The sequence below is a fragment of the Dreissena polymorpha genome, chromosome 4, assembly GCF_020536995.1.
Source record: "Dreissena polymorpha isolate Duluth1 chromosome 4, UMN_Dpol_1.0, whole genome shotgun sequence".
Lineage (NCBI taxonomy): Eukaryota > Metazoa > Mollusca > Bivalvia > Myida > Dreissenidae > Dreissena > Dreissena polymorpha.
In genome coordinates, this window is record NC_068358.1 from 15281545 (window position 1) to 15307327 (window position 25783).

Consider the following 25783-nt stretch of genomic DNA (forward strand, 5'->3'; position numbering starts at 1 on the left):
ACATGCTTTTTGAGTATGTGTTCCGATAATATGGAGGCCATTCTACAGAAAATTTAGATAAATGTGTATACATAATTATTACAAAAAATAGTCGACAACGACTGATTTAGGGTTAACGGGTACATTTTAGTATATTTACCGTACCCGGGATACATGTAAGTATACTTAAGAGTACCCGGGGTACATGTACGTAGTACCCGAGCCTACAATGAACAATCGAGCGATACTGGAAGGTGCAACATCTCTCACGCCCCCTAGCATCGCCTTTAGCAGTATTCAATTCTCAACAGGAAAGTGCTGGAGTCATTGATCCCGAGGGACAAGAAAAACAATTGATTAATGTTCGAAATAAATAATTTGATTAATGACAAATCTATTATTTGAGCCAGGTCACAGGAAAAGCGAAGTCAAATCAGTATCCAATTAAGTTATTTGTTATTGTCAGAAAAACGCTTTTAAGCAAACAGCTTTCAAGCGACTGCAGGCTGATCTAGATCCAAACTCGCCACATTCGCCTTAATGTCTCTTTTACTGTGACACAGTTCATTTAACTTTAAAATGATAAAAGGTACTAACACTAAGAAGGAGTACACACCAGTAAAGAGTTTGAAATCAATGTTGAATTTCAGGACAGCTTGGTGATCTGCAAATCCCCGATGAAATGTTGATATCGGGTATAATAGTCATTCAATAAGTCGCAAAATGCTCGAATACAATTTATAAAGCACAATGTGACTTATATTGATAACTAAAAATACCAGTATGCCAGTTTTGCAGTGTCAAGCTGTTACGATCCAGAAAGTCCTTCATTCACATCAAGTATATATCCTTCGAATTCCAACTATTGTTGTCATAAGCGGAGATTTAGTGAATAAATAATTCATATATCCTAAATGACAGCTTCTAAATAGCGAAACAAGCCAATTTATGCAGTAAGAAAGTTTTGAATCGAGACTCTCATGGGGGCGGCCATTGTTGAATGTTGAAACACGAACGACAACTCTGCTAGGAGAATGTTATCAATGACGAGCAATCTCCTACGCAGTGGCGAATGCAAAAGGGAAGTAACTGAAAAATCGAGTTATCTCAATCGGACTGGCTCGGTCTTTTACATAGGTCGCCATTGTGATTTTTTTTTGATGGTTATCATACCTTGGACGATGCTGTTCCAGCATCGTCAAAAATGATAAGAACGCGCAATACAACACTTTAAGAAGAAGAATTGACGTAGTTATGAATAACAAATCAAAGATAATGTTTTGCATCTATTCAATGTCTATTATATGTATATAAAACAAAACATAAACTTATAAATATAATGTTGAAATTTATCATAGGGAATTTGTTAATACAGAATAGTTTACTTTGCGAGTCTTATTAAACGTGAACGTGAACCAGTCTCATTTATTAAATAAACAGGTAAAAAACACTAAATTACATGTTCAAAGGAAATTTACGAAACAACGAACTGCCAAATATCGCCACGTATGATTTATTCTTTATGAATGACTTTAAATTGTTACATGGATTCCTGATGTCCCAAAACATGTTGAATTTACGGATGAGCTCTTGTAATTGAGCTTAGTATTTGTCATTTTGAGTTCCAAACCATTAACAAAATCGCTTACAAAGCGACACATACAAAGGATTTATTGAACCGGTCCCAATATCTCAAATAAATGGGTCAGGAAGAATGCACGTGACCAATAAGATTGATCTAGATAAAGGCTACATTCTCTCTTTGGTAAAAATGTATATTACTGCGAATAAATATATACAAAATAATATTTTGATATAATGAACGGGTGTAGGATAATAAATATAGTAATGAAAAAATATCGACTGGTTAGGAAAATATTGCTGTTTATGGCTTTTAGGTGTAGATCGGGTGCTTCGGATCGAAACAAGACTTTTACCAACTTTGACATATAAAACATAATACATTCTTTTTTCTGTTTCATTAAATAAGTAACTGAATTTGGTTGGTTTAAGACGGTGTAAACGACATAAGCTATCTCGCCAATGTTCATAACCATTGATAGTTTAATATCACATGTCTATCAATAGTTCTATTTTTAAATTAATGAAATATAATCCTTTATATCTACATAATGTGTATACGTTTAACCGTCAACTCACTTGAAGTGTACTTATCGATAACCCATTCACGAAAAACACGTATATGAGTGGAGTAGTTTAAGGTAAATAATTATACTATCGTTTTATTAATATCTTTTTTAATCATGTTTTGCAATATTAACTTTGTATACAGCTCTTAAGATCATAATGTCTTGGGAAGTTCAATATATATATATATATATATATATATATATATATATATATATATATATATATATATATATATATATATATATATATATATATATATATTCAAATCAATCCCACAACCATTATATTTACATGTATTGTTCTACACGTTTTAATTAACAATACACTCCTTGATATGATTGTTACGACTAGGGTGAGATCTATATACGTCTAATTTATGCATACCTATGTGTTTCGCACTGTACAACAAATGGGCATTAAAGGGGAAACACATTAAAGAAGATTTTATAGCGATTAGATTAATATTGTGTTTTGTTATAATTGTTGAACAATTGATATTGAAGCAGCGTTTTTACTGAATTAATGTAATTGGATGCTTTAAATACTTATGTCAGGACATACTTGTTTTGTATCTGTTTAAAAGTTCCTTAGCCGTATACGCTTGAATATTATGATTTTAAATCGAAATGTTCATATACTCGTTTAAAAAACAGAGCGTATTATGAGATCGCCTGCGGCGGTCGAGGAGCGGACGTGTGAGCGGTCGGCGTACAGGGAAACGATATCGGCTCATAATTAGAAACTGTTTAAATTCGATCATCATGAACTTTGGAGATTTTTTTTTTGATCGGGCATAATTCCTCGACCAAGTTCGACAAACAGCAAGATCGGATTTATCAGTTTAGAGTTATTTCCCGTATATCATAAATTTTGTCTAATAAATCTTTTCAGCTCTCGAACTCAAATGCCTTAGTTACTCTATTACTCCATATTTCAGGAACCTTATCCATATTTTTCTCGTTTCCAATAATGTAGACATACAATTTTTTTTCAAAAAAGTCCGAAAATGACACGATAAAAGTGTACCTATGTCATCTACCTTAATCTGTTTAATGCTGTTTAAAGACAAATACTTCAATTTTGAACTTTGTCAACATAGTAAAATATAAACATGAACAAATTGTAGCATGACCTTTTAATAATTAAATGTCAACTCGTATATGATTTCAGTAAGCTTATTTATATGTGACTGTGTTTGTGTTTTAGTCGTTGTCTTTAACACCTACATATAAACTGCACTACAACTGGAGTCAATTTTTTCCTACTTCAGAATACGAGCAAGGGCATGTTGCCTTAGACAACTAAATATATGTCGCTTATCAGTCATTAACGAAAATTATACTTATTTTCAAAAGCAGCACTGTTTTCCCCACTTTCACAAGCATTGAGATCATACTTGGCACTAAATTAAAGTAAACAGTTGTTCTCGAATTCTACCAAAAAAGACTGTAAATGCATAAATCAGATCTTATAGCTTGGATTAAATCATTACCGGTATCGAGTGAACGTTCCTATTTTCACAAATAAAGAACACGTAGGTTTAATGATAAATATGTCTGATATTATCGATACTGTATGCAACTGCATCACTGATTAACTCACTGTGTAATCATTAACATGTTCTGTTACGGATGATGTAGCGTTAGTAAAAGTTTTGTATTTGTGTATCTTGTAACGCAATGTATGTGTTAACATTTAATGTAACGAAAAGTAACCTTTTAGGAGGCTTGGAATTAGTATATTATTAATTCACGTTTGAGGAACACATGTATTTCAAATATTTATAACAGAGATAATATAATCTTTAAATATAAAGTATGTGCATTCTACTACTTAGTATATAAATTGGAGTCATTGGTACGGAGAAATCATTGAACAAACTCATTATTCCTGTAAACTATCAAAAAGCAAAAACGTTAATACGGAGATGCTTGCGTTTTTTTTCAGACTATTTACCGTCACAAAGGACAGGATGGCAACAGTAAGCGCCAAAAAGAATATGATAATGGTAGCAGCCATTGATTTTGGCACAACATACAGTGGATATGCATACTCTTTTAAAGATCACTACAATAAAGATCCTACAAAGATGTATATCAATCAAGGCTGGGTTGCTGGCGGCACGCCGATTATCTCATATAAAGGTAGTTTTGGATGTCGTAACAATTCGTATCAGCCCATTTGCAACGTTTCATTTACAGACGAGCATAGCTGTTAAATGCTATTCATGTCATCCCATGTTTAGCTTTTAAGTTTCGCGCGTCGTTTTATACCATTACAAAAACGAGTTGTATGAAATCATATGCATAAGTGATGTTTGTCGTCAGAAATTTAAATTGCTTATATGTTAGACTTACTAATCGACAATTTTTCATTTTTAATAAATATGAGTTACACCTGAGGTAAACGCATTAGTTTTGGGGTTTGTTCTCGGATTGTGTACGTTGGTTATCTTTCAATTATACGAATAGCAAGAGGAGATAGTGCCGAAATCGATGGTCGGTACAGCTTTTTCATAATTGTATACTCTAACCGTTGACAACGGGATAATTAAGACGGTATTTGGTGTATGAAGTTACATTTTTAATGAGAACTATTAATGATGTTTCGAAGTGTTATCAGAGAGAATAATCACGTAATATTAAAGATGGCTACGTCCATGCCGAGACAGTTATTTTCCGCCGTTGTATACCCTTTATTATATTATTTTTGTTTAATTTTTAAATGCCGCTCACTTTCAAGCCATATCAGTAAAAAGATGACCAGCGTGTATTTCGTTTTAAAACTCGCTTGATACCTCACTTTAATCCCCGCGAATTTTCTAAGCTGTAATTAGGCAATCAGTAATCAGTGTGAACTTTCGCAACGAAGTGAAGTCGAGATATGGAGCTTAAATTAATACGAAATAAACGCTTGCTGGAGAGTGAGCGGCATTTATAAAGTTAATACAAGTAATAAAGGGTATCAAAAGGGCGAAAAATACCTGCCTTGGCATGGACGTCTTCAGCTTGACTACCAATTGACATGACGCCGCCTGTCAATCAAATCCTTATCTAAGAATTGATCTACCAATCAACGATCGATTAATCGGGCGCGCGAGTTAGCAACGAACTGTCCGCCATTTTCCTAGACAAGCTATGTTTAGGTTCACTATTATTTAACGAGTTTCTTTTGCTTCCCTCTTTAAAAAATGTAGATTTAAAATGGTTAAACTGTGTCAATGGGAATTATGTTACTCGGACAATCGATATCCTGACAGATTAGTTGGTGGCATTGAATTTATATCGTTTCCAAAGCCGAAAAGAGATCTTGAGAAGTATAAGAGATGGATAAATGCAAGCGGTCGTCCCCGCGTACACTTGAACTTCAACACTGTCAAAGACAATTACAATATCTTGTTATCGAATATACTATCAGATTGAAATAGTTTATGTTATCAATCTGATCATCACATAATATTTCATGTTTTTAATAGTTTTGTCAGTTACTATGTAATTAATAGAAGCAGGGTTCATCTGCATTACTTTGAGAGAAGTAAAACCCAGCATGAAGCCTAATTCATGCTGTGTTTTATTACTCTGATAATGCACTTTTTTGGCATTATACATGTTATTAGAAGGTGACACCTGATATCTTATCTTAATAACGGTATCTACACATGTGCAGACATGTGGTGTCACCAATGAACGCTTTTAATCCACACTTGGAGATCGAATGCCTCCTTGTTTTTTTTAACGAGTTTCGTTTATTTTGTTCGAAAAAAAACGGAAATGAAATATGGCAAAACTGTGTAAATATGGATTATGTAACTCTGACATTTGGTTTCCAGAAAGATTTCCAACGCGGAAATGCGGTCTGGACAAGAGCGAATGGAAGCTTTAATGTGTAGACTTACCGAGTTCCCCCTTATAGTACATTAATGTATTTCAAAAACTGGAAATGTCATATAAGCAATAACTAAGCATTTATAAGTATGAATTATATCAAGTGTGCATGTAAAATAATAGAGAATATTGGTACCCAATTTGCGTAACTTAAAGAAATTCCCGTTATTAATCGAGTTTGTGTGTGTGTCAGAAACAATTGAAAATCATTATTTGTTACTATTTTAATAAAAACGTATCAATAAATGCCATTGTATAAAAATTAGTATTACCGGTATAACCAATACATGTGGTAACTTGGGGGAAGCCGGTACCTGCGAGTGGGCTGATACTGGTAGCTTTATTAAGTAGCCTAACTGAATTTTCCTTCATACAATGCTAATTTATATCAGGCAATGACCAAACTGATTGTGTTGTTTTGCACTTTTAATTGTAGTGATTGATTAATGTCCAATAAGTAATGTTTAATATTATTGATATCACTTTTATACGTTATAAAATGTGGGATTTAGGTACCCACTCGTCGTCAGAAAGCGCGTGAAACTTCACCGAAATCCCAGTTATAAAGCTATATTTCGTGTCAAATTTTACGAGGGAAAATGTTTCGTTTATATTTCGGGAATAACATGGGTAAATACCGATGTAGAAGTGTTAATCTATTGCTAATACCACCATTACACGTAGTAACAGGTTCGATTTCGGAAAGCGCGCTAGCGTTTAAGAGCGTGTTTAATGTACCGAAAAAACCGTTATAAATAGCTGCTGTTCTCTATAAACGTATATTTTTGCATTTGCATATTAACTAAATGACACAAACCCCTTCTACAAGTGTTATATAATGTGAAAAGGTCCATAAAAATCATCCGGAATATCGCGTAAATCTATATGCAATCTATAGGCAAAGAAGTCATTTTGGTGATAGCTTGTCTAGGTTTGCTAACCACTAAGCCACGTGATAAATTGGGCGGAGCGATCATCGTTCAGGCGTCATGTCAATTGCTTACTCCCTCTGGATATGTAAGTAATTTACGGACATGTTTGCATGCGGTCAATGAAATTTCGTTTCGATTAAGTATTGCAAGAAGATTCATCTTCTAAATTTACATCAAGCACAAGACATTGATGGTTCGTGTATATTCATTTGTGTAAATAAATACGGCTCAAAATGGACCAGTTGTAGGTTCAAGTACGTGTTTACAACTATATTAGTGTGTTTCCATAGCCCCAACTGTTGCGTTATTTGATAAGAATAAGAAGTTTAAGAGTTTCGGGTACGAGGCTGAGGACGCCTACTCGGAACTCGCCGAAGATAACGAGCACCAGGACTGGTACTACTTCTCCAGGTTCAAAATGAGGCTTCACAATGAAAAGGTATCTCTCATCCGACAAACCGTTATTACGAAACCCGTATTAAAATCGTGTTGTTTAAAACATGGAATTTTGATAGTGATCATTTGCTCTTACCAAAGACTGTCCAGTCTTCGAATATAAGCGTATTTCAGATAATTAAATGTAACGACCTTGACTGAACGATTATTGCGAAAACAAAGTGTTTAAGACATAAAATACTTATTTTTAATGAATTGATTTGGTCTAAATATAAATATAAAAGAGAAATTGTATTAAAAGCTGAGAATGCGGAGCGTTTACATCAAGCTTATGATTCCGATTTAATATGCCATAGAACGTATATGATTTTCGTATGTATGCGGAAAACGTCAAACTTTGTGCAACAGGTCCACAGAGAAATGCAAATTCAAGACGACAAAGGGAAAGCGCTTCCAGCTATTGACGTGTTTGGCAAAGTAATCTGGTATTTGAAAGACCATCTGATGAAGGCGATGAAAAAGAAAAATAATGTGGAAAATAAGGATATACACTGGATAATTACAGTGCCCGCTATCTGGACAGACTCTTCCAAACAGTTCATGAGAGAAGCTGCGTACAAAGTGGGCATTTTTTTTTTAAGCAAATTATCTGTTTCCTTCTCGACTGAATTTCCGGTTTTAGTGAGATTTTCTAATACGTTAAGAGTTTTAATTAAAAAACTTAAAACACACTATCATTTAAAGTTCGAATAAAAGACAATAATCTTGGTATTAATTGTATTCTTTTCAAAAATGGATTAAATGCAGTTTTACCTGCTGTATTTATTAATTTTGACAAATGGTTAGAACAGTAGGCTCAATAATACTTACCTGCGACATATGCATGAATTTTCCCTCAATGCTGGATGTAAAATTGAATTTTTATTTAAATCGTAAAAAACTTGTAAACACGTGCAAGAACACAGTTAACATGTTGACTTAAGGACTCGAATAGCCCCAGTAACATTGAAATTATGTTCATGCGTGAATTGGCTGGTTCCATATGTATTGTTACCTATTGATACTTCTAGGTGATGCTTTTTTTTTAAAACGTTACGTCGTTAAATAAAAATACATTAAGCAACACGTAGTGCATCGTTAAACATATTTACTTGGTAAATGTTAACATCAATTATATTTTGAGTTTCATAAACAGTACTTACTAATAAAAGGTACATTGTCATCTCATGGTCTCAATACATTTGTACTCCACGTATTAAGGCGGACATAGCCGGTTCTCAGTTGACGATAGCCCTGGAGCCGGAAGCCGCCTCACTCTACTGTCAGTATCTGTCGTCGGAAACACTCCACGGCGAATTGTTCAACACAGAAAGTACCGGTTCCAAATATATGGTGATTGATCTTGGAGGTATGATCTTAATTAACTATTTAAAATATACATCAACTAAAAAGTACAAAGCACAGTGGGCCGTCGATTTATGTGTAACTTTGACGAGAATAGCCAATAGTAAACAGAACCGTATGAAAGCGACTAAAACGTAAAGTTACTAATCTAGCGATACTCCGGAATGGTCACAATATAAGTACTTTCGAGTTATTTGCGTTGAATATGAACGTACACTTCGTTTTCTAGGTGGTACCGCAGATATTACAGTACACGAGAGACAGAGCGGTGGAAAGTTAAAAGAATTATACAAAGCAAGCGGGGGAGCTTGGGGTGGAACCAAGGTGGATGAGGAATTTAGGAAAATGCTTATCAGACTTGTTGGTGGTCCTGTTTTTGACAAGTTTTGTCATGGCCATCGAGGGGATTACCTGCATCTAATGCGCCAGCTAGAAATGAAAAAGCGAACGATTAAGCCAGAAACATCCGGTAAAATAAGAATGAAAGGTAATTACATTGACATAACATGGTAAAGGTGTTATCAAAGAATACATCTGTTCACATTAACTTTATTGCTTTGTGTGATCGAACATTATGTACATGGATTTTTTTAAAACATTTTTTCGATTGTTTTAATAGTGCAAGTCTAGATTTGTGTTTTTTTTCTGGCATAGATTGGTAGTCAACAAGTTCCTTATAACTCATAAAAAGTTCATGGGTTGTGTGGGTAAATACTTTCTAGACTTTCGTTGTCTTGTGATTTGGTTTATCGACATGTTTCACTTTAATTGACGTGTTTTGAGATAATAAACGCAATGTCGCAATTGCACTATTGTCCTGCCGCAATGGTCTTTATATGCTAAAATTTAGAAATATGTTATTTGACGCGTTTAACCGAAAGTGTTTTCTGTAATTTTATATGATTTATCATTTATATCTTTTTAACAAAACCTTATGTTTAAAAGCCCACAAACGCTCAAAATCAACGAATATTATGTACACTGTTTCGAAAAATAAAGTACACACATAAAAAAATAATGTTCCATATAGCAATAGCCAAACTTTCAACACTAGATGTGGTCAATTTATTTTTGTGGGACAACGTATTAAACACATGTTCATGTACCATGTAAGAGTTCGAGTGTCGTATGAATAGATATCGATGCGGGAAATTAAAATGGAATATATTGTGCCACAAAAAAGGAGCATTTTGAATCTCGTTTAATCTATATTACCATACCACATCTAGCGTTTAAATTTTGGTGATTGATATAAAAAAAGCACTGATTTTTATGGATTAACTTTATTTTACGAAATATTTTGCGAAATATTCTTTGATTTTGAGTATTATGTTACTTTAAACCATTCTTTTGCACACATCTTATATTTAGCTGTTAAATGTATAACGGACATACTTTTACATATATTTCAGTTCCTGTAGTGCTAGCAGAATTGTATACTGAAGAAACAGGGGAATCAACTGAAGATGCTATCAAAGGGTCGCCGTTTGACGGAAAACTCACTTGGCGTACAGATAAAATGCGGCTCGATTCTACGATTTTCAAAAGTTTCTTTAAAGAATGTATTGACAAAATTGTTCACCACATTCGCGATTTACTAAGCAAGCCCGAGGTTAATGGAACAAGCATGCTGTTAATGGTCGGTGGATTTTCAGAATCGGAAATGATGCAAGATGCTATAACGAACGCGTTCAAAAATTGCAGAGTCATTATTCCGGACGAAGCCGAATTATGCGTTATGAAAGGAGCCGTAATATTCGGCCATCGCCCCATAGCGATCACGTCCCGCGTATCACGTTACACTTACGGCGTTAACATATCACCACCCTTCGACCCTAGTTCCCACCCAGAGTCGCACAAAGTAACCGTTGGAAGGAGAGAACGGTGTCAAAATGTGTTCAATCCTTATATTCACGAAGGCGAAAAAATAGATGTGGGTAAAGAGATAGTGCGACGTCATATTACCCTCAATACGCACCAGACGGAAATGCTGCTAAATATTTACGCGTCTCCAAAGAAAACGCCGCAATTTGTTGACGAACCGGAAGTGGAGCTTCTTGGACAAGTCACAGTCCAGCTTCCAGACAGTGATGAGCTGATAAAGGTCGAAGTGAAGATGATATTCGGAGAGACGGAACTACGCGTGGAGGCAAATGAAATGTCAGCAAATCAAAATAATAAGACCTATACTTCCTTTTTTGACTTCCTCTGACAATAGCTACCTTCTGTTTAAGTGTATTATATTATGTTTTATATACTGTATCGTTCCTAAATGACTATAACTGTTTAATAGCAGAACTTGGAACTTTGTACCCTTACCAGAGATGACTTCTTTTTGTGATTAATATTAATTTGTTATGCTGCCTTTTGAAATGAGAATTTACCTCACGCGCCCTTTAAGAGATTATTATATTTCTATGTAAATATAGGAAACTCATTTGGGTCATCAGTGACATGTTTAAAACTTAGATGTTTCTTTCCGTTTGAGCATAAGGAAACTCGTTTTATTAAACTGAGATGAGGGGTCACTGTGCTTATACAAATAGTACTTGAATGTTGCTGGTTTTCATTTAGTTGAAGTTTCATCGAGCCTTTGTAATTGTGCATTATCTTCTTGGAAGATCCGAGTATTGCCTGGCAAATGCTTGACAAACGCAGGTCTAAGATCTATATGTATATAATGTCTCACTTCTAAGAATGCATGATTTCATCGATAAATGGTTTAGTTCTAACAGAAGTGTAATAAGTATATTTCCATAACGTCAAACAAGTACAAATTCTTAACCTGACTGCTCGAGAAGAGCCCAAATACTAGGCTTGCCACTTTTCACTGGCCTCACTCCAAACTTGTAAATGCTAATCAGTTTTGAAATGCATAATAAATTTGTCAGTTTATTCCATAATTCTGCATTTTTGTTCATCGTATAATGTAACTTAGTCCTATATAAATACAACGTCGTCCCAATGTTGACATATATGATATTTACTTTCTATATAACTTACCAGCGTCAATCATGACAATGAAAACTTCTGGTTAAGAATTAAGAAATATCAGCACTGTTAAATCAGCAGGATTATCACCCTTCCGTATGTCCGATTTCACAAACCGCAAAAATTTGCGCAATCTTAGGCATCTAGAGATTTATAGTTTTTCGGATTGATGTTAATTTCCTTTTGAACAACAATGGCCATAATGGCGACAAAAGAATTAACTCTTTTCTACGACCCTTAATCGTGCGTTGTTTATTCAGTAACGTTCAATGACGTCAGGGAAGTAAACCCTATAACGTTATTTTTTGTTTTATATAATCTTATAATTTGCCAATGCGCATATTACTGAATCCGTACGGATCGAAACAGGGTAGAACGTTTATATAGGCCATGAGATCCGGTCTCTTTGAATATTAATATTGGTACGTAAATGTTTGAAATGAAATTTAATAACATAATTTTCAAAATAGCGACGGAATAAACATATGCCACACGTATCAATGTTGTTGACCTTATGCTTATACGATAGTAAGTTATATGGATATGAATAAAAGGATACATTTCGATTCTTATATTTTTAAAGAAATCTTGCGCCATTTAATGATAAGAACGAATTTTAACTATGTGTGCTCATTCGGACACTTCTTTTTATGTTGTTCAATTAATGGTTTAGCAGTAGGTATCGTATAAACTTGTTGTAAAAATAGAGGAACCATTCTTTTTTACTTCTGAAACAAGTGTAGCACCTTACCTTCAAAACATTAACGCGTGTTAATCTGTATTTCTTTCAAATAATGCCAGGTTTAAATTATTTAATGCGTGAGTCATTATGACATTTACCGGATGTTTAAATGTGGCTGATACGAGTATTCATTTAATATTTCAAAATCCATTATAATTCACCATTGAGTTTCCTCTAAACATTCTTTGTGTGATGTCGACTTGTATGCATTTGATTAAGAAATATTGTTTTGCTTACATACTGATTTTAAAATTATGCAATTAATTGACCCCAAGAGGTCGTCTTGAGTATAGTCACACAATCCGAGTCGAATGCTGGACGTGTCTGCAGAATTTGACTGGGTATGGCAATTAGGAATAAGGACGACATTGATCATTCAGTAAAGTGCGAACGACAATACAATCAAAGCTGCGCTAAGCATGCTGTCCCCGGAAGTGGCAAAAAAGTCTGCTAGAGGCAGGTGGCTGCTTCAGACAGGTGACAATTGAAAGCGATGGTCATTTTTTTACACATATGATAATTAACAATTATCACCATTCTCATGTGGTTATTGAAAGATACACCATTGGCCATGAGAAGTACATTTGGTTATAAAATATGCTTACCATATACAGCTGGTGACCGCTAATTAAAGGTCAACCATCGACTGCGGAATGATTTTTTGTCAGAAGGAATCAAGACTGACCACTTAAACAGGTAACATCAAATATACCACACTGAGCTTAGAATAAATTAGAATAATATACTTGAACACATACATTTCAGTTGTGAAATACAAACCAACGTTATAAAAGCTACAATTCTATTGGCAATGAGGCCATAATACATTCATATAAATTTCTAAAACAATTCAAGCATTTATTTTGTAACAAAATCAATTAACAGGATTTCAGAATAATAAAATAAATCAATAAATATAATTGCATCTATGAAAAAGGAATCAATTAAGACGTTACTGGAAATAATATGTTGAACAAAACACATATATATATAATTATAATTTAAGTTAACGTTATACATAATATATATGTAATATCAAACTAATTTTTATAAGTGTCATCCTGTATTATTCCAAGATATATTATTAATAACTTAAATTTTTAAAACTTATTGATCAATATCAATTTCACACGTAAGATTGAACATGGAAATACATTAAATTACATTTTATGCTAAATTCGCAAAATGGTTAGTAAAAGCATTGGTTGTGCAAAAGAATTAATAATAAGAGATGTGTTTGACAGAAACACAATGCCCCCTTCAGCGCCGCTTTGAAGCCATATATTTGACCTTTGACCTTGAAGGATGACCTTGACCTTTCATCACTCAAAATGTGCAGCTCCATGAGATACACATGCATGCCAAACATCAATTTGCTATTTGAAGCGACATAGAAGTTTTGAGCATTTTTCAAAACCTACATGTGAAACCTAAATGCAAAGTGTGACAGAAAGACAGACAGATGGACGGACGGTCCGATCACTATACGCTCTCCTTCGGGGGCATAAAAATTAGTAGCTTTAATGCATTAAGCTACTCATTTCGATAATTTTTTTGCATAACCATTGCTTGTACTAACCATTTTGCTAATATGCGCTTTACCCGTGAAATAATACTTTTATCGTCAATTTTACTTTATATTTGGAAAAAGGTATTATTGCTTGATATATAACTTTTGAATAATTAGTGATAAAACTTACATTAAACAAATAATACTCAATATAAAGATATCAGTAAAATGGATATAACTACTTCAAACTCTTAATGTCTAACTATAAAAGTGAAATATGGAAAGAATAAAGGACAAACATGGAGTAGAACAAAACGATTATCTGGGAATTTGTTTTAGACCCTCATAAACTCAATTCCATAAAAGTAAGAATTTCGATAGACCTTTTAAGTAGCATTAAATTGTAAATGCCTGTCACAGGTAAAACATTCTCACAGGGAGAGGTAGCATTTTATGATCCTTCATCATTCTTAGAATGGCACAAAATACAAGTAATTTAAGATCAAACAGGAGGGATATGATGGCCTTTGAGAGCTGGCCTAAGTTCAGGGACACCAATTGTTAAAAGGCTTTACCTTGTGATGAAGTTTTTGACCCCACTTGACGCAAATTCAAACATATTGTAAAAAAACAAGATGTGTTTGTGAAACACAATGTCCCCCTATATTACGTTTGACCTTGTAGGATGACCTTGACCTTGTGAAGGATGACCTTGACCTTTCACCACTCAAAATGTGCAGCTCCATGAGATACACATGCATGCCAAATATCAAGTTGCTATCTTCAATATTGCAAAAGTGTTCATAAAATAAGCGATTTTGGCCACATATATTTGATCTCTGACCTTGAAGGATGACCTTGACCTTGACCTATCACCACTCAAAATGTGCAGCTCCATGAGATGCACATCCATGCCAAATATCAAGTTGCTATCTTCAATATTGCAAAAGTATTTATAAAATAAGTGATTTGGGCCACATATATTTGACCTCTGACCTTGAAGGATGACCTTGACCTTGACCTTTCACCACTCAAAATGTGCAGCTCCATGAGATACACATGCATGACAAATATCAAGTTGCTATCTTCAATGTAGCAAAAGTTATTGCAAAATGTTAAAGTTGGCGCAAACAGACCAACGGACCAACAGACAGACAGTGCAAAAACAATATGTCGCCCACTACTATAGTGGGGGACATAAAAACATTCTAAATTTAATAAAGATCGAGTCATAATTGTAGCCTCTTCATTGGTAACAAAGTTTTTCTTAGCTTTTACCTGGTGACCTAGTTTTTGGACGCGCATGTTCCAGATTTAAACACATTCTGGACATAGTGAAGATAAACATGCTTACAAAGTATAATCAAGATCGAGTCATACTTATGGCCTCTATAGTGGAAAGTTGGTTTTTAGCAGATTCGACCTAGTGATCTAGATTTTAAGAACATGTCAACAAGATTAAAATTCAGACAATGTATTGCCAAGAAAAACATTCAGACCAAGTTTCATCAATATTGAGTCATAAATGTTGCCTAAAGAGAGGTAACAACTTGTGTTTTTTGACCTGGTGACATTTTTTGGACGTGCATGCCCTGGATTATAACTCAAAATTGATCAAATAAACATCCAGAACAAGTATAATGTAGATTGAATGAAAAATATGGACTCTATATATTATATAGTGGAGTGCACTAAAAGTCAATGCAACACAACACACACCCTACACACGAGCTTAAAAGTGTGAAAAATACATGATATGTGTATTCCTGAATCTTGATATGTGAATCCTGAGTAAGGCTGCAATCATGCTAAATAAAGGAGAATAAAACTAGAGTTATTTAACTGTGTTCTTTCCTGTTTGCTCTTCTAATCAAGATCTAGCAGAAGCCTTAAACAAAACATTCAAAGTTTATAATTTTGTCTAAATATTAAACTGATATTTTCTCATAAATCCAACACTTATTTTAAAATGAAAACAAGAAATGTGTTTGTCGGAAACACTATGTCCCCTTCTGCGCCGTTTTGATTTTTTTTTTGGACCTTTGACCTTGAAGGATGACCTTGACCTTTCACCACTCAAAATGTGCAGCTCCATGAGATACACATGCATGCCAAATATGAAGTTGCTATCTTCAATATTGCAAAAGTTATGGCAAAATGTTAAAGTTGGAGCAAACAAACCAACAGAACAACCAACAGACAGGGCAAAAACAATATGTCCCCCACTATAGTGGTGGGGGACATAATAAATACGTCCTTTTTTTATAGATAAGATGAAAATTTCAATGTGACGTGATTTAGAGAAAGTCAATGCTTTTAATAAAGTAATAAATTTCTATACTTTCTAGAGCAGATAACATATTTAAACATGCCACATAAAATCATGCCATTAAAATCATCAGATAATATTTATATTGTTCAGAGTGTTTAACTTTTATCTTGGAATTTCAAGATAATTCATATCAGCACACAGATCTTAGTCCAAATAAACGAGTCGTGTTCTGAGAAAAGTGGGCATAATGCATCTGTGTAAAGTGTCATTCCTGATCAGCCTGTACAGTCCACAAAGTCTAATCAAGGACGACACTTTTCATTGTATTTTTTTTATAAAGGAAGTCATTTCTCAGCAAATATCCTGTTAAGGCGGAAAGTGTCATCCCTGATGAGCCAGCACAGACTGCACAGGCTAATATCAGACAATACTTTACACAGATGCATTGAACCTGGTTTTTCCAGATTATGACTCAAATATACAATACTGTGACTAGTGAAAATCTATCTCTTATAACAAGCCAGTGCTATTCTTTCTTGAAGGCGGGTGGTTTAAACTTCCTAGACACTGATCTTGAAACTGTTGAACTCAATGGAGACAACAGTCCAGGTGATCCGTATGTCATCAATTTGGAGATCTTGGACTTTGCCTGAGATCTTTTTGCAACTGGTGTTGCTATGAAACTGTTTTCTAGAGAAATATCATTATTTTCATCAATAATTTCAGGTTTCGTAGTATTTTTGCTGTCTATACTTTGTGTAAAGCTATCATCATCATTATCCATTGATTTTCTCTTCTGATCTTTACCCTTACAGTCGTTGCCATCACCTTTCACATTGATTTCAGCAAGATCAATTTTGTTTTCAATGACATGCACTGGAGCCTGCGCTTGAACATTATCATCATTATTCAAAGGCATTTGATTATGATCATCGTTAACACTTTGCCCCAACTCATGATAAATTTCAACAAGTGAATGATTCTCTGAATGGAAAGACTTAGACGTGCCTTCTTTTTCAAGTGTTTCCTCAACCATTCTGCTGTTTGCACGATGTTTGTCACTAAGGTTTTCACCAACAGAATCAGCAATACGGTTCTCCTTGTTATCATCAGCTTGCTCCATGTGTTTTACGTTTCCATTAGCAGTAATGTCATCACTGTCCTCAAACTCTACAACAAAGCTGTCGTTGCCAAAATCTTCAAGTACCTGGTCCATAATTGATTTCTTTGGTGTGTGCTTATCCTAAATTAATAGAGACAATAATTATGTATTGTGTCCATTTGTTTCACAAAAACTACAGAAACTTTAACAAAAACAAAATGGCACCCTGTGGGCCATCTTGAATTATATTAATGCAAACATTATGTCTCACATTTGAACATATTCCTTCCAAGTAGAAAGCATAACAAAATGTTCTACAAATTTAAAAATAGAAGTTAAACTTTAATAATATTATAAAATTTAAGAAACTATTGAAAGTTCTTTAAGTTTTTTTTAAAGAAGCTCTTTAATAATATGTTTTACTGTTGCAAGTGGTATTCTTAGTTCAGTGGTATGCATTTAGATGTATTTGTTGCAGGAATTAACGTATCATTAACTGCAATTATATTTCACTCCTAGAAAAAATATATTATAATGAAGAATTTGTTGATATATAATATACAAACAATGCATTTTCTAAACCACGAAATGAGTGCGTCATCTGACGGGAGCAAAACTCAAGAACATTAAGGGAAATCATGTTGACAACAATAGAAAACTTGATTTTATTCCAAATATAGCTTCTCTTAATGTTTCTCAATATTCTATTGTTATCAACGTAATGCCTTAAAGTCCCAAAACGGTACTCATTAATATGTCTTTCCTTGAGAGACACAAAAGCATTCTGAGTTTGCATTAAAACCAAAATCTTGTTAAAACTAAATTTAATTTAACAAGAGCACCGCCTTGCGGGTGCAGACCGCTCATATATTTTCTTTTTAAAGGTGAAGGGACTTTCATTTTCAATCACAAAGAAGGGAGGGGTGGAGTGAAGAGGGGTGTATAGTGTGGACATTTATTACATTATCTTACAAAAATGCGTAAAAAAAAATGCGAAAAAAACAGAAAATAAATATTTGTTTTTTAACCGTTTCAAAAAAAAATAAATTGGGGGGGGGGGGTATAGTGTGAGGGTGTGGTGGACATTTGTGAGATCATCTTAAAAAAAAAATAAAAAAATTTAGGGGGGGGGATTGGGGGGGGGGGGAGGGATGGGTGGGGGGGATTCTTGGGTGCGATGGTTGGACGGTATTTCAAACATAAATTAATAAAAATAAATATTTGTTTTTAACCGTTTCAAAAAAATTTAATTTGGGGGGGGGGGTGGGGTCGTCGGGGGGGGGGGGGGGGGGGGGTATAGTTTGAGGGTTGTGGTGGTCATTTGTGAGATGATCTTAAAAAAAATAAAAAATAGGGGGGGGGGGATTCGGATGGGGGGGGGGGGGGGGGGAGTTGGGGAGGGCAGGGGGGATGGTTTGGGTGGAGTCTATTGTGCTATGTCAGGTAAGAGTAGTTTTGTCAAAGTATCAATCAAATCTAATCATAAATAAAGAAGTTATGGCAATTTTAGCAAAGTTTAATAATTTGACCTTGAGAGTCAAGGTCATTCAAAGGTCAAGGTAAAATTCAACTTGCCAGGTACAGTAACCTCATGATAGCATGAAAGTATTTGAAGTTTGAAAGCAATAGCCTTGATACTTTAGAAGTAAAGTGGATCGAAACACAAAATTTAACCATATATTCAAAGTTACTAAGTCAAAAAAGGGCCATAATTCCATAAAAATGACAACCAGAGTTATGCAACTTGTCCTTTTACTGTACCCTTATGATAGTTTGCGAGTGTTCCAAGTATGAAAGCAATAGCTATGATACTTTAGGGTTAAAGTGGACCAAAACACAAAACTTAACCAAATTTTCAATTTTCTAAGTATAAAGGGCCCATAATTCCGTCCAAATGCCAGTCAGAGTTACATAACTTTGCCTGCACAATCCCCTTATGATAGTTAATAAGTGTTGCAAGTATGAAAGCAATAGCTTTGATACTGTAGAAATAAAGTGGACCTAAACACAAAACTTAACCAAATTTTCAATTTTCTAAGTATAAAAAGGGCACATAATTCCGTCCGAATGCCAGTCAGAGTTACATTACTTTGCCTGCACAGTCTCCTTATGATAGTTAGAAAGTGTTGCAAGTAAGAAAGCAATAGCTTTGATACTTAAGGAATAAAATGGACCTAAACACAAAACTTAACCAAAATTTTCAATTTTCTAAGTATAAAAAGGGCACATTATTCTGTCAAAATGCACGCCAGAGTTATCTAACTTTGCCTGCCCAGTCCCCTCATGATACTAAGTAAGTGTACCAAGTTTGAATGCAATAGCATTGATACTTTCTGAGAAAAGTGGACCTAAACACAAAACTTAACCAGACGCCGACGCAGAAGCCGACGCCAAGGTGATGACAATAGCTCATGATTTTTTTTCAAAAAATAGATGAGCTAAAAAAGGATTGTTTCTAACAAATATGTTATTGTCAATTTATAGGACATTGAAATAGTTAAATAACATACCCCACTTAAAATAGTAATCTTAATAGAAATATGAAAGGCAAAAATCCACTTACCATAGAATTTGCCACAGTCCTTGTGTTATGTGTTTGATATTCTTGTATTCTGCCTTTAGCCATTTCAATAAATTCCTTTTTATTCTAAAAAGAACCAACACTTGTTTAGGACAAAGGACCAACACATGTTTAGGACAAAGGACCAACAGATTTTTAGGACAAAGTACCAACACATGTTAAGAACAAAGGACCAACACATGTTTAGGACAAAGAACCAACACATGTTTAGGACAAAGGACCAACACATGTTTAGGACAAAGGACCAACACATGTTTAGGACAAAGGGCCAACACATGTTTAGGACAAAGGACCAACACATGTTTAGGACAAAGTACAACCTGAACATTGGATGGATTCAGGAAACAAACAATGCAAAATACCTTACATATTCTTAATTTATATTCATATTTTAGGATAATATTCAGTTTCTTTTTTATGTCACAAAATATTATCAGCAACCTGGGAAAATTAATGTTGACCTTAAATTATGCTAAAAACTGTAAATGTGAATGTAACAGGTTGTAACACCAGCAAACTTACATAAATTATTTTTGTCTTAAAAATAAACAATAAATTACCACATGAAAAAAAAGTAAATAAGTCAATTTGAAAACTCATATGAAAAGTGATATTTTCTGATGCAGGACAGTCATGTTGTATAACTAATATAACAAGAGATGTGTTTGTCAGAAACACAATGCCCCCTTTTGCGCTGCTTTGAAAAAAACAAAATTTGGTTTTTATGAGATACACATGCATGCCAAATATCAAGTTGCTATGTTCAATATTTCAAAGGTTATTGCAAAACTTTACTATATTAAATATTTAAATTTTTGACGTTTGACCTTGAAGGATGACTTTGACCTTTCACCACTCAAAATGTGCAGCTCCATGAGATACACATGCATGCCAAATATCAAGTTGCTATGTTCAATATTTCAAAAGTTATTGCAAAACTTTACTTTAAGGTTAAAGTTTTGGGACAGAATGACAGAATGATAGACAGACAGACAGGCCAAAAACAATATACCCCCGATCTATCGATCTGGGGGCATAAAAACTTGATCAATATCCCAGCACAGCATTGTCAGCCATGTTCAAGAGCAAACACAACAGGGATGAAAAGTGTTCTACACATCTACAGGTCATGGTTATAACATATTAAGTTTAAGCCTATTAATTCTAGATCGCTTGCATCCAAAGCATAACCTTATGGAAACGCTGTTGAGTCTGTCCTGGGTAGAACCAGTACTCGGCATCTTTGTGAGAGATCTAAAGAAAGCTCCCATAGTGGTGATTGAACACATGACCTTATCCACTATGCCATGGCTACCATATGACATATTTAAAGAATGCGTTTAATGCTTGATCAATGTGAAACAAGTTGGCTCCAAAATATTTTTGTACGTGGGCTGAAATACTAATCTACACAAAACAACAACAACCAGAGAAACAAATAGAGACCTCACCTTAGCTGCAGTCTGCAGTTTGTGCAAGGCTCGCCTCTGATCTGCATTATGTGGCCTGTTAGTGATGTGGGACAGCTCTGAGGATACAGTTGCCATGGCAACCTGAGATGTCTGGTTACTGGGCCTTATCAACAGGTTGCTGCAACAGAGTTCCCTCCCTTCCTGAAATAAGTCCTCACCATAACTCTGAAAACATACAACAAAACTTTTTTATAACCATGGAAAATTATCAAAATGTATTTAATTGTTAATTTTCTTGTTTTGTGTTTCTTTTTAGATTAACAATTTCATACATGTACATGCATTTTTAGAGTCAAAAGAATGGTATACAGTTACTATGTAATTTAAGGTCCACAAATGGCAACTTCATTATATTAAAATTTGCTCTGTATAGTAATTATAAAAACATAGTTTATGCATTGTGAGACAAAAATTATTTAATAATATGTGACTGGCTTGTTTGTCCCTTCTCATTGAGATTTTGACATCATGATTGTGAGCATCCTTTGTATTCATAGGGTGGACTGGGTTATTTACCAAGCAAGATAGTGTAGTTGGTTAAAACAAGTTTTTCATTTCTTCAGAAGTATAACCGTACTTACTTAGAAGTTTTTTTCTTCCAACTTTTTGCTATTTGTTTAATTATTTTTTATCGTTTTGCATTATATATGATTAAATTAATCTTTTATTAAAAGAAAAAATAATTAACAATGAAGAAGGAACCAAGTCTGTCCTTGCCATAGTCATTTTAACCCTTTACAACTTAGTTACATATTTTGACGTGTTTGTAGTCACTTAGAAAGTTAATTTTGATTAGAGACCTTTTTTACTATAGATTCAAGTTTTAAAGACTATATCTCCAAACCTAAGGATATTGATCCCCAGTAAACAGCATACACCTGAACAGAAATGCGAGTTACTCGCAGGCTGTTCTGGTTTTATGCTGTTTGCCATTTTCAATTTGCTGTAAGTGGGAAAGGGACAAGTCTATAATTTCTTCAGAAGTATTTCAATACTTACTTAGTTTATTTTTCTAACTTTGAGCTTATTTGATTCAATAAAATTCTTCATGTTGTATTGTTACCGATAAACTTAATATAAATATTTTATTGAAAGTAAAACTAATGAACAATGACCAAGAAACCCAGGCTGTCATTGCCATAGTCCTTATTACTGTATAGGCATCATCAAACCAAACATTTGTCTTCTCATTTAGTATTCTATTTGTATTTTGATACTCATTGTGGTGTATGATCGTATAGTGTTAATAAACTACGAAATCGTGCGTTAGGTTCGACCTTTTTGATAAACGTTAATACGAACTTGTATATGTACAACATACGAAGTGATGTCGATAGTATACATGACGTCACGTGCATGTTAGCAGATAAACGTCAACGTTATGAATTCCCGACATATTCTGGGCCTCGAAATGATATAAATTCTAACAACAGTAAAATATAACATGAAATTATTTTAACAAGTATTATTAAATTAACGTAAGTCTCTGCTTATCACAATAATCAAATAAAGTCTCTATTATCACATTATATAAACAATCTCTAGATATTGTTTTCACATTCTTCAATTTGATAAAGTTTCACAATTGGTCGATGAGCGAGTCCATTTTTTGTTTGAACTTTCGCCGAACGAACGAGTCCGTCATTTCCCCGCACGAGTTCCTCCACAATGGCCAAGCGCCACTGCGTCCTCGGGGCAGTCATCTTGAATCTGTACGACGTCGTCTACTGATATCGTCTGGTTGTTATTTCCCCGTACTTGACTTCTTTCTCTGAGTGCCGTCAGGTATTCACGTCGCCATCTTTTGCGGAAGTTCTGTATGAGTTGCGCTCATCGAATACCTTGCTTCACAAGCGACGAACGATTGATGCAATAATCTGCTGGCAATGTCGCAGGCTCGACAGGAAGTGACGTTATTCGTCTTCCATATAGAAGATGGGCAGGCGTCAATGTTTCCGGCTGTCCTAGCTCACCGGAAGTGACTTAAGTAAGGGGTCTGTCGTTGATAACGGCTTCTGCTTCATTGACAATAGTCTGTAGTGTTTCATATGTCACGTACACTTTACCAAGTACCTTCTTAAATACATTTTTGGTGAGACCGATCATTCTTTCCCACCAACCCCCAAACCAAGGGGCTCTTGTAGGGATGAATTTCCAATTGATTAATCGGTTGTTGAATTCGTCACGCACAACCGCAGATTCACACAAATTATTCAAATGTCTAGCAGCAGCCGTGAATGTTGTGCCGTTATCAGACATCATAATTTTTGGTGTTGATTTGCGACTACAGAAGCGCCTAAATGCAAACAGGAATGACTCCGCCGACAGATCTGGTACCAGTTCCAAGTGAACGGCTCTCGTACTGGGGCAGGTAAGCAGACACATATATGTTTTCATGTTGTTTCCGTTAGTGTCACGCACACTAAGAGCTCCGGAATAGTCAACACCTGTATACGTGAACGGGGCTACGTCTGACACTCTTGTCTTCGGTAACGGAGGAGGGTCTATGGTCTATGGTCTACCAGAAACCTTTTTGCAGATCACGCACTTTCGTAATATCGAACAAACGCATGGACGTATAGCTGGTATCCAGTATTTTCCTCTCAAAAGTGTTATAGTTGAGCTGGGTCCGGCGTGGTGTAACCTCTCATGGGCGTCCTTGGCTACCAGGTGCGTGAATGCATGCTTTGCCGACAGCAAAATCGGTAGTTTCGTCTCTTCTTCTAAGGCTGCATTCTGAATGCGTGCACCAGAACAAATCTCATTGTCCTTCATGAAAAGCTTAAGCTGTTTAACAAGCGACGATACCGTCTTGTTATCTTTTAAACACCGGATTTCTTCAGGATATGATGTCATCTGGCATGCTGTTTCAGCTTCTGTCATTTCTTGAATGGTTAGCTTTATGCCTGCTGGTTTTCGTCCATTGCAACAATAATGAATAAATCGCAGAACATAGGCAGTCACTCTGATCAGTTTCTGAAACGAACTGAATCTTTTCACGTCAATAAATTCTTGCGAATTATTTGTTGCCGTTACTGTTGCCACAATAACCATGTCACTCGTCGGTTGCCTCTCCGACCAAGCATCGGCTGTAGAAAGCCACGTCGGTCCTTTGAACCAAAGTTCACTCAATTGGAGTTGTGATGCTGATAACCCTCGTGTCAATAGATCGGCGGGATTTTCATGAGTCGGGCAATACCTCCACTTCCAGTTCTGAGTCAAACTTTGTATTTCTGTCAGTCTGTTCTGAACAAATCGTGGTAGCGTTTTCTTTGATACTAGCCAGTGCAAAACAATCTGGCTATCAGACCACAGGTACACATCGGAGAGTCCTGTCTGTTGTATGATATGTTGGCACAGACGGGACCTGTCACTGCCTCCATTAACTCCAATCTCGGTATGGTTAACTTTTTCAATGGAGCGACGCGATTTTTTGACATCATCAGCGTGGTCTCGAAACCCCTGGAAATGTATGCTACCATGCCGTATGACGACATGCTGGCATCACAGAATACATGAAGTTTTGTTTCAGCAATGACGTCATGGTTGCCATGGAAGTAGCTACGTCAAATTGATTTTTACTGAAGAATTCAGGTCCGACACAACATTACGCCATTTTTCTTGTACATCCATTGGTAATGGGCTGTCCCATTCGAATTTCTGTTGCCACAATTCTTGAAGAATAATCTTCGCCCTTACTGTAATAGGACTCAGTAATCCTAGCGGATCAAATACTCGTGAGATTTGTTGTAAAATTGCACGTTTGGTAATCACACCTTTTGTTTCTATCTGTCTTTCCGCAAACGTCAATGTATATTCTTTACAAATCCATTGCATTCCAAGAATTTTTGTGCAAGTGTCCATGTCTAGCAATTTCTCTTCAGATGCTTTAGCACGAAGTTGTTCACTATTTGAGTTCCAAGCACGTAGATTGAAACCTGCCGCTGACATCAGTTTTCTCGAAGTTTAATAGAACTGAAGTAGATCTTGTTCATTAGAGAATCTTGATAACACGTTGTCAACGTACAAATCTCTTTTCAAATGATCGGTCACCCATTCACTACTGTTTAGTTCAAGATGCTTGCGAATTGTGGCACCTAAAATGAATGGCGAGCATGTTGCACCAAATAGAATAGTCCTGAATCTATATGTGGTCAATGGACTGCACGGGTCACTCGGGTCACTCAACCACAGGAAGCGCATGACGTCTCTGTCAGATTCATGAAGACCAATTTGTAAAAACGCCTTTTCGATATCAGTGGCTACCGCATATTTGTGCATCCTGAACCGTAGAAGAATCCCCGTAAGGTCATTCAATTCAGGTGGGGCGGACATAAGACAGTCGTTGAGGCTTGGTTGGTCACGAG

The 25783-nt window shown here is 35.2% G+C and overlaps 2 protein-coding genes across 11 annotated transcripts in view; one reads left to right on the forward strand and one right to left on the reverse strand.

The window, feature by feature from the left end:
* Positions 1 to 2104: 2104 nt before the first annotated feature.
* Positions 2105 to 11715, forward strand: LOC127876254 (heat shock 70 kDa protein 12A-like). Its single transcript, XM_052421339.1, has 7 exons — positions 2105 to 2201; positions 4078 to 4274; positions 7237 to 7385; positions 7751 to 7963; positions 8603 to 8750; positions 8976 to 9233; positions 10159 to 11715. Exons 2-7 carry the CDS (start codon positions 4103 to 4105, stop codon positions 10956 to 10958), a joined length of 1740 nt encoding a protein of 579 aa, XP_052277299.1. The 5' UTR covers positions 2105 to 2201; positions 4078 to 4102; the 3' UTR covers positions 10959 to 11715.
* Positions 11716 to 13207: 1492 nt separating this feature from the next.
* Positions 13208 to 25783, reverse strand: part of LOC127876253 (breast cancer type 2 susceptibility protein homolog) — a 67917-nt gene continuing 55341 nt past the window's right edge. For 9 of the 10 annotated variants that reach the window (XM_052421333.1, XM_052421338.1, XM_052421336.1 and 6 more), the window contains 3 exons: positions 21396 to 21581; positions 19927 to 20010; positions 13208 to 17504 (listed from right to left, as the gene is read on the reverse strand). In XM_052421333.1, the coding sequence (XP_052277293.1) occupies positions 16788 to 17504; positions 19927 to 20010; positions 21396 to 21581 (987 nt within the window). In that variant the 3' untranslated portion in view covers positions 13208 to 16787. The remainder of the gene's footprint in view (positions 17505 to 19926; positions 20011 to 21395; positions 21582 to 25783) is intronic. The other variant, XR_008047755.1, reaches the window with a different exon arrangement.

Bases quoted from the DNA above. Each gene is read 5' to 3' on its own strand.
- LOC127876254 (XM_052421339.1), top strand. From the start codon at position 4,103: ATGGCAACAGTAAGCGCCAAAAAGAATATGATAATGGTAGCAGCCATT. The intron at 4,275-7,236 runs GTAGTTTTGGAT...GTGTTTCCATAG, and splicing joins GCCGATTATCTCATATAAAG to CCCCAACTGTTGCGTTATTT. The intron at 9,234-10,158 runs GTAATTACATTG...CATATATTTCAG, and splicing joins CGGTAAAATAAGAATGAAAG to TTCCTGTAGTGCTAGCAGAA.